The sequence below is a fragment of the Penaeus monodon genome, chromosome 14 (genome assembly GCF_015228065.2).
Source record: "Penaeus monodon isolate SGIC_2016 chromosome 14, NSTDA_Pmon_1, whole genome shotgun sequence".
Taxonomy (NCBI): Eukaryota; Metazoa; Arthropoda; class Malacostraca; order Decapoda; family Penaeidae; genus Penaeus; species Penaeus monodon.
In genome coordinates this window covers 1,649,390-1,659,389 of record NC_051399.1, presented here as the reverse complement: position 1 = coordinate 1,659,389, position 10,000 = coordinate 1,649,390, and the positions used below count along the sequence as shown (strand labels likewise).

The 10,000-nt window shown below is 43.7% G+C and overlaps 1 protein-coding gene across 1 annotated transcript in view; it reads left to right on the top strand.

The window, feature by feature from the left end:
* LOC119581227 (acetylcholine receptor subunit alpha-like) overlaps positions 1-10,000 on the top strand; it is a 145,218-nt gene that overhangs the window by 117,833 nt on the left and 17,385 nt on the right. The window contains exons 4-8 of the mRNA XM_037929624.1: positions 3,698-3,807; positions 5,836-6,016; positions 6,413-6,528; positions 7,312-7,480; positions 9,879-10,000. The exon at positions 9,879-10,000 is cut by the window's right edge and continues 15 nt beyond it. Coding sequence (XP_037785552.1) covers positions 3,698-3,807; positions 5,836-6,016; positions 6,413-6,528; positions 7,312-7,480; positions 9,879-10,000 — 698 coding nt within the window. The remainder of the gene's footprint in view (positions 1-3,697; positions 3,808-5,835; positions 6,017-6,412; positions 6,529-7,311; positions 7,481-9,878) is intronic.

The following is a 10,000-nucleotide window of genomic DNA, read 5'->3' as shown; positions in this document are numbered from 1 at the left end:
TCTCTCTCTCTCTCTCTCTCTCTCTCTCTCTCTCTCTCTCTCTCTCTCTCTCTCTCTCTGAATATCTCTCACTCTCACTCTCTCTCTCCGTCTCTCTCCGTCTCTCTCCGTCTCTCTCTCCTTTTTAAGTGCTATTTTCTTTTTGATTTTTTCTTTCTTTCGCTCTTCCTTTCTTTCTTTCTTGCTTTCTATTTTGTTATTCGAAGAGAAACAGGAAAAGGCGCTTCAGAGAGACAGACATACTCTATGATAAATATGACAAAAGATTTTAATCCACCATCTTAGAAAAAAAATGGGGTAAAAGGATTTATGAGTTTAAGGAAAAAATACTACCAGAGGCGAGTCGCTTAGTTTATAAACCCTGGCAGCATCTTTTACCCATTCAGCATAACACCGCCCGCTGGAGTTAATCTTATGTGTAGACACTCGAGAATGGAGAATCCTAATAGTCTGTCTGTATGTCTCTATCTCTGTCTCTCTCTCTTTCTCTCTCTCTCTCGGTCTCTTTCTCTCTCTCTCTCTCTATCTATCTCTCTATCTCTATCTATCTCTCTCTCTCTCTCTCTCTCTCTCTTGCCGTCTATCTCTTTATCTGTCTGTCTATCTATCTCACTCTTTCCCTGTATTCGTCTGTCTATCTGTCTATATCTAGTTCTCTCTCTCTCTCTCTCTCTCTCTCTCTCTCTCTCTCTCTCTCTGTCCCTCCCTCCTTCTCCTCTTCTACTTCCCTCTTCTCCTTTCCTCCCTCTTGCTTCCCTCTTCTTCTCTCCCTCCCTCCCTCCCCCCCTCCCTCCCAAAAATGCCTCAACCCAACTCCATCGACCAAAATAAATATCGTCCTCCCTTCGACCGCCGCGCCTTCGCCAATCGGTCGTGCGGGGACAGCGGCGTGGCCTTTGGTGGCGGCGGCGGCGGCAGGGCAAGCGAGGGCGGCGGCGGCGGCGGCGGCGTGTCGTCCAGCAGGAAATGAAGTTCGAGCGGAGTGCGAAATACGAAGCGCGTGGTTGAAAAAAAAAAAATGGCGCCTTCCTTACGTGACTCGGACATTTACGACCTCGTAAAGCCTTCCTGCCGATTAGGATTCTAGATGATTCGTCGCTTGGTATCTTGTTTTTATTCCGATTTCTTTTTTTCTTCTTTTTTTCAAACTTGGGTCTTAACTGACTGCATGAATTCCGTTTATTTCCGTTATGGATTTGTTAACCTGTCGTTTCTGCTGTTTTTTAATTTCTAGTTTTATGCATTTAGCTTCTTTGAGAAAAAAATGTATATGAACCTTGATAGTAGAAACCAAAACATATAGTTTGCGCTCGAGAGGTGTTCGAATCATTCATTATAGATGTAGATTCGATATTTATCCCGTGACCATCATTTTGCGAGGATGAAAATTACGTTTTAAATAAATGCCTTCCTATAACTATGGTAACAGAGAGTTGCGGCGCTATAAAGATCAAATTTATGGTTTGTCAACCAACTAAACCGATTGTTGCTGGATTGTGTAGTGCCCATCACCGCTGATACATATAGAGTGATTGTAACCCACAGTTATTCTGCAGCACGTAGAAATCACTAGCTTTTGTAGGTAATCATTTTTTATATCGACATTATTCTATCATAGTGTTCAGTAGTCCGTGATATAACCTTTACATGAGAACGTGGACGCGGTGTTGTTGTGTCCCGTTGCTTGGCCTCCAATAAAATGGCCGTCATCATGAATAAACGCCTAGGTTTGTCATGTTTGAAATGGTGTGCTTATTTACTGAGCTTGATGTCATCTTTTGGACCGATTTTCCGTGAGTAAAAGGACTCGATGTTGATCAAAGAGAGAGATTCATTCGCAATTAATGAATGTAAAAGTCTGGTATTCTATAACAAGTTATAGCTAACTGTTTACACACAAGATAATCGCCAGAAATCCGCACTAATAAACGTTCAAAGATTTAACTTGATTTCGTTCAGTCCCTCGTTCATTAAAGAGACGACGAGAGCAGCCTTGTACCGCCAGCGATGCGAGCGACGTATTAAACGCGACGAGCAGGTCTTTGATGTCGTTTGAGCGTCACATTCTCTCAAAGAAAGCCGAGTGAATGATGACAGAAATGCTTTACGCTCGTCCTCCCCAAGATCAGCCGTTGGGAACGAAGCCTGTTGGAGGAATTCCGCGCAAAGGGTGATTCTAGCGGTGGCAGAAGATTAAAAGTCAAGGATTTTTTTACGCCATTTCATTTCTGGGATCATGTTTGCTCCTTTATGTATGATTTTCCAAGGGATTTGTTCGAATCGACGCTAGCAAACGGGAGCATTTAGGGTGCCAGGGGCGTTTGGTGGCACTAATACTCCGGGAACGGTGGCACGAGAGATGGCGAGAAACGTTTGTAATGAGACAGGCGTTGGAGGGAATCCGAATACCTTTATGCGTGTCTCTTCCGCTGTGTGAATAAATATATCAGAATTGAGTGTCATATTTGTAACCACAGTGGATATACGCAATGTGAGAAAGGAACCGTTACCGTGCCCTTGGTAATACTAAATTGCGTTGGTAAATTTGATTATATATCTGTCTGTCTCTCTATTTGTCTACCTGTCCATAAATCTCTCTATATCTATGTCTATATATACATATACATTTATATGTATATGTATAAAATGCGTCCCCTCAAGCATAAAAAATAGGGCGACTCCTCAATTTCTGAGCGGCCGGGTTCCAGAAACCTCAGCATTGTTTCACTTGGCCGAATATAAAACCCTGAACAACATTACTTAAGAATATATGGTGCTGGAGCCTGGAGGTTCCTGGCAGCCTGGCGACAATTAGAGGCTCTGTAGCGTATTCCCGGCGCTTCTTAACAAGGCGTAGCTGGTCCCCTGTCCATTTGAGGCCGAGATGTACGACCCATTAGCGGCTGCTAGGTCGTCTTTATAACGTGTTACCTTGCTTTTACTACCACGTGGGGAGAGAGGGAAGGCAAAAGAGGGGAAACGGCGGCTAAGGAGGGGGCAGAGTGGGTAACTAAAGGGGAAGTTTAAGAGATATCGTCACAGGATGTTGCGTAATATAGGAGGGGGAGGAAGGTAAATAATTTGTATGGCTTGTCAGGCTCGAACCTCTTAGTTCGAACACCCCGCCGAGGAAATGAAGCGCGCGGGGGCCTTGGGCATCTCGTAAATCGCAAGGGAGGTGCTTTCCCACGCCGGGTGCGGCGAAGGTGCGAGCAGGGAAGAGAGATTACCCTGTGGAGGAACCGGAAGACGGCTCAGCCTGGTCGGGAGTCGAGTCCTAATTGATTTATCAGGACAGAAAAGCCTCGCTGCCGGGGACTGTGTGTGTTCCTCCCGCCCTGAAACAGACGCGGACTTTGTTTCTGGTTCCGCTGTGCGAGGCTCTTTTGGCGGGAGTGCGTATTCTACATCTCGCTGCAAATTCCCAACCTTGCTGCTCTTTTAGATTGAGTTTAGATCATAATGCAAAGAAAGAGCTAACGAATAAAAAATATTTTCACATGGCAAGAATACATATACGTCTTGCAGCAGATTTCCAATCGTTTTGCTTTATTTCTAATTTTTTTAGATTAAACTTAGGTCAGCATGCAACGAAAGACCCTACTTAATCATGTTTTTGAAAGGTTATCCAACGCCTAAGAAGCTCCACCACACAAAGCAAAAGGCGACGCTCTAATTCCTGATTATTCTCCCGCAGTTCTGGTACGACTACAAACTGAAGTGGGAGCCGTCGGAGTACGGGGGCGTCAAGATGCTGCACGTTCCCTCGGACCACATCTGGCGCCCGGACATCGTGCTCTACAACAAGTGAGAGCTCTGACTGCGTGGACTCACTCCACACACACGAGCACACACGCACGTGTCTATATGTCTAGATAGATAGATAGGTATAGATATAAATATAGATATATATAAACATATATAAATGTGTGTATTATATATATATATATATATATATATATATATATATATATATATATATATATATATATATATGTGTGTGTGTGTGTGTGTGTGTGTGTGTGTGTGTGTATGTGTGTGTGTGTGTGTGTGTGTGTGTGTGTGTGTGTGTGTTTGCGCGCGTGCGTGCATGTATGTATGCATGTTTTGTATTGAATTCTTGGCAAAAATATGAAACGCAAATTGGAACAATTGAATCCAAGAGTCATCAAGTATTTCTCAATTCAGACATTAATGCATTATCGAAACCTGATACAAAACCCTATTTTCATTAGCAATCGCTTTTTGTAATCTACAGGGCTTTGATGCAGTATAATGGAAACTAAATTCTGAAGTAAATAATTGGCCTGTGGCATCGCCGGCCTGAAATTCCCGCCTTATATTTCGAACCTTTTTGTTTCACTGTTTTCTTCGCTTCGCCATAAACGATTTTTTTTTCTATAAAGTTTACGGTTAAAAAATAGGTAATATATTATAGGTAATGTATTGTTGATTTTACTTAATTACATGTCAATAAACGGTTCATTATCGTTTCGAATATACTGTATACGGTTTTTAAAAAATGGGATACTGTGTTATAGATTTTGCGTTGGTTGACTGTATTTATTTAACGAGCTCGCATTTCACAGAACGTGAATTATTACCTTTTTTTCGGATATATTATTAAAAGAAGATTTATTATCAAAGAGTAAGCTTACGTCTACAACATGCATTACCGCCAGACTCGTACGCGGAACACAAATGTATTTATATTGTACGTAAAAAAAAAATACTTGAAAAAGAAATCAGACTTGTTTGGAATAATCACATTTCCAGAGCTGTAAGGCAATTTATTACGTGTAAAGAGAATGAAGAAGAAAAGATAAATTCGTAGACAAAGGCAAAGCAAGAAAACTACATTTTCTTTTCTCCCTCCTCCCCTTCCTTTTTTTTTTTCTTCTTCTTTTTTTTAATCATAGACATCTTTTATTTCCATTACTTATAAGCTTTGGATGCACGAGTTTTGACTTATAACCTGTCCCAAGTCTCGCCTAAGCCCTTGGAACTCGACGCAAAGTTAACCCAAGGCTTTCTATTAAGTCGCCGCCCCTTGTGGATTGGAAAGTTATATCAGAGAAGCGAGAGAAAGACAGGAGGTGGAAAGTGGTGGAAGGGAAGGCGGGATCATCCATCAAACGGAAGGTGCGCGCGCGCGCTCGTCGGTCTTCCTCTGTTTTCTCTCTTTCTCTCTTTTTTTCGTTTTATTTCGCTCTCTCTCTCTCTCTTTCGTTTTTTTTTTTATTCGTTTGTGTATTCATTTTATTATTTTTTTTATTTATTTTTTTTTATCCGTCGTCTTAGCCTACATATCCGGCAGTAATAGATGATATATGTGTGTGTGTGTGTGTGTGTGTGTGTGTGTGTGTGTGTGTGTGTGTGTGTGTGTGTGTGTGTGTGTGTGTGTGTGTGTGTGTGTGTGTGTTCACCAACCCCATTTAAACCCTCGCCTCGGTTTCTCGTGTTCACTCACTCACCCACGCCCATTGCCGGAGACTGCTCGTGCCTTGTCAACCGTGCATGTGGCCAAAGCCTCCCTTCCATTCGCTTCTCCTGCAATCTCTGCCAGTCGCTCGTGCGTTCAGACTCCACACACGTACTAAAGCATCACCCATTCGCTCAAGCCCGCCCACTCACCCACGTTCTCATGTCCACCTACTCACTTAAAGCCTTCACACTCATCCACTCACCCACGGCTTCACGCCCAGACACTCATTCACGTCTCCACACCCACACTCACCCACGTTCTCACATCAACCCACTCACCCACCATCTCTCGCCCACGCTCTCACACTCACCCGCCCACCCGCGCCCTCACGCTCTCCCTGTACCCCGCAGCGCCGACGGCAACTTCGAGGTGACGCTGGCCACGAAGGCGACGCTGCATCACGACGGGCTGGTCGAGTGGAAGCCGCCGGCCATCTACAAGTCCTCGTGCGAAATCGACGTCGAGTTCTTCCCCTTCGACGAGCAGACCTGCGTCATGAAGTTCGGGTCCTGGACCTACGACGGCGGCCAGGTGAGGAGAGCTCGGCTCGGCTGCCGCGTCCTCGGTCCTCTGAGCGGTTCCTGATGATTTTTTTCCCTTTTTTTTAACTCGGTCTTCTTAGCCGTGTATCTGAAAAGCCCTTTTTTACTCGCTCTTCGTTCCTTTGTTTTCTTAAGATGTAGTTGTTTTGGGGGAGATGGTATGGAAGAGATACTGTAGGGAGAGGAATTCCTTTGTATAATCTGTTCCAGATTCGAATCGACTCTAATATGGAGACATGCGTTTCAACAGTATTATCAATAGTTCCCCCGAACTGAACAAAACAACCATACAACCAGAAACATTTCTTTCCGACACCCACTTACAATAAACAGAGACAGTCATCCAGAACCACACGAGATTACCCGACCCTCCCCTTCTCTTAAGGTCGACCTCCGCCACATAGACGAGGTGGAGCACAACCCCGTGGTGGAGATCGGCGTCGACCTCTCCGAGTTCTACATGTCGGTCGAGTGGGACATCCTAGCTGTGCCGGCCATCAGGTGCGCGGGGGGGGGGGGGATTCTTTTCAGGCAAAGTGGTTATTATTATTATTATTTTTTTTTTTTTTTTTTTTTTAGGTAAAGTGGTTATTGTTTGTATTTGTATTAGTTTTTTTTATTTGATGTAAAGTGGTTATTGATAGTAGTATAAGTTTTTCTAAGGGTTTACTATTAGTATTAGTATTGGTATTTTTTCAATCTTTTATAAGGCAGTGTGGCTATTATTAGCAATAGTACTAGTATCTTTTATTTCTTTTTAAATTTTAGACAAAGTGGATATTATTAGCACTATCTTTAAAGGCAGAGTGGTTATTATTAGTATTAGTAATAGTTTTTTTCATTGTTTCTATCCAAGACAAAGATGATTATTAGTAGCAGTAGTTTCTATTGTGTTAAAGATAAAGCGGTTTTTATTAGTAGCAGCAGTATTTTTTATTTATTCATTTTGTTTTGTACTTAAGGTAAAGTGATGATTGTTAATATTAGCACTAGTTTTTTTTGGGAATTCGTGTTGGGATTCTGTGTGATTCAATGATATAATACAGTTGCAGTAAAAGGATGGAATTCGTGATGCAGATAAACTAACCTTGATTTTGTGTGTGTGTTTGTCTTCCTTCTCCCTCACCCATCTCCCTCCCTTCCCCTTTCCCTCTCACCCTTCACCCTTCCCCTTCCCCCTCCCCCTCCCCCTCCCCCTCTCCTTTCTCCCTCCCTCCCCCTCACCCTCTCCTTTCTCCCTCCCCCTCCCCCTCCCTCTCTCCCTCCCCCCTTCTGAATCCCCAGGAACGAAAAATACTACACGTGCTGCGATGAGCCGTACCTCGACATCACGTTCAACATCACGATGCGGCGCAAGACGCTCTTCTACACCGTCAACCTCATCATCCCCTGCATGGGCATCTCCTTCCTCACCGTCCTCGTCTTCTACTTGCCCTCAGACTCCGGCGAGAAGGTAAGCGGGGTCCTCGTCCTCCTTCCCTCCCTCTCCACCTCCGTCTCTGTTTCCGTCTCTGCCTCTGTCTCTGTCTCTATCTCCGTCTCTGTCTCTATCTCCATCTGTCTACATCTCCATCTCTATCTCCGCCTTTGTCTCTGTCTCTGTTTCTATCTCTGTCTCCGTCTTCATCTCTCTCTCTGTCTCTATCTCCGCCTCTGTCTCTGTCTCTATCTCCATCTCCATCAATATCTCTATTTCTATCTGTCTCCCTCTCCATCTCCATCTCCTCGAAGCTTCATGGAAGATCAGATTCCACGTCGCAGGAGAGACCAGGGATGACGTGCCACTTATACCCCAACGGGACAGGCCTGCGAGGAGTACTAGCCAAGCGCTAGGACCTGTCATGCTAGGAGGCAGCTAGTGAGGCAGCGCGCGGACGCCCCTTTGCTATTGAAATTAAAGCCGAGTTCCACAGCGGATGAAGCCAGGACAGGGACATTCGGACGAGTAAATTCGATTGTTAGATTATACCCGCGCTCTCTCTGTTTGCGTTTGCGTGCCTGCGTTTGTGTTTGTGGGACGGTGTGTGTGTGAGTGTGTATGAGTGTGTGTGGGGGGGGGGAGTGTGTGTGCGTGTGGGAGTGTGTGTGTGTGTGTGTGTGTGTGTGTGTGTGTGTGTGTGTGTGTGTGTGTGTGTGTGTGTGTGTGTTTGAGTCAGGGAATGAGCGTATGTGTGTGTGAGGGGAGTGTGTGAGAGTGACTGTGTTCGTGCGAGTGAGTGAGTATCCGTCCATCGGTCTCTCTGTCTGTTTCTGTCTATCTGCCTGTCTGTCTATGTGTTTGTCTAGGCATTCCATTCCCTGAGACGTAATGATCCAAACGCATCCCACACAACAACAAACAAACAAACCTTTACCTCATACCCCTCCCTCATCCTCATCCCCACCTCCCTCTCCCCACCTCCCTCTCCCCATCTCCCTCTCATCACCTCCCTCTCCCCATCTCCCTCTCCCCACCTCCCTCTCCCCATCCCCCTCCCCCCACCTCCCTCTCCCCCCAACCCATTGCCAAGACCTCAAAACCACACACCCATTGACCGCACTGTATCTTGAAGGAAAAAAAAATACACCTACACATATATCGCCCCAAAACACTCCCGGCGACGCCACTGGCTCTCCCCGCGACGCGAAACAAAGCATGGAAAGAAGGACCCCCCCCCCCCGCGGCGTGCTGCCTCGCGGCGCCGAACCTGCCCTTCATCGCCCGGCCACTTGTTACTGTTTCCTGCGTCTGTGTTGTGATCAGTGTTGTTGTGCTTGTCATTATCAGTGTTGTTATGGTTATCATTATCTTTGTTGTTGTGGTTAGTATTCTTGTTATCAGTAAGATTGGCGGTATTATTCTTACCGTTGTAATAATGATTATTATTATTATTATTATTATTATTATTATTATTATTATTATTATTACATTATTGTTGTCTATGATCAGCATCAACACCCTCATCATCATCATCATAATCACTTTTGTAATTGTCATTATTTTTTTCCTTTGTTCACAATCGTTATTAATTATGTCAGTCACTATTATTATTAGTAGTAGAAGAAATAGTAGTAGTAGTACCATTGTTATTATTCCTGTTATCCTCCCCATATCTCTATTACCAGCATTTCACCTCACGAATTATACAATTACCATCTCATTCCTTGATTCCAACCTTAAAGTTTTCTCCTCATTGCTGTTATTGTGAGATTATTGCTACCGTTTTCATTTTTCCGTTAGATATGCCAAAAATATATTCCTATATCCCCCAATCTTATAATAGCTTTTTCATGTTAATTAAGAGCATATACGGTGTTCCTGGAAAGGTATAGTGTCGTTTTACGCAATTAGGGGGAGATAAATAGATCTACAATTTCAGAGAGAGAGGAAGACAGTTTTAGATGCCGTTATATGCAAATAGCGCAGTAATTCAGGGAAGATATTCAAACAGGGAGAGGAAACCCGTAGAGTGCTGGTGTGTCTTTTTCTATGAATATTTTGCATTGTGTTGTTGAAGTTTAGTATTCGTTTCGTAAATATGAAGATACTTTTTTCTCTTTCTCTCTCTCCCTTTCAGCAAGATTGTGATTTCTCTATTCTTAGCTTAATTGTTGAAGTTAATAGTTTTTTATATTAAATTACGATGTTAAAATGAAATATAGGGCAACTTTTTTATTTTTCATATTGTGGGGCGTAATTCGTTTTGCTATTTTAATTCATTTTGTTACTTGTCATTTTCCCTCGCATCATGCTGAGCTTTCAAGGCTGTTCACAAACAAACCCATTTACGTATTTATTCGCAGAAGGAAAATAGATACGTAAATGTATTTGCAGAAGGAAAATGAGCTCTAATACATTCCTTACTTTCCAGGTAAGCTTGTCTATCAGCATCTTACTCTCGCTCACCGTGTTCTTCTTGCTGCTAGCCGAGATCATCCCCCCGACGTCGCTGGTTGTACCGTTACTAGGGAAATTCGTGCTGTTTACTATGAT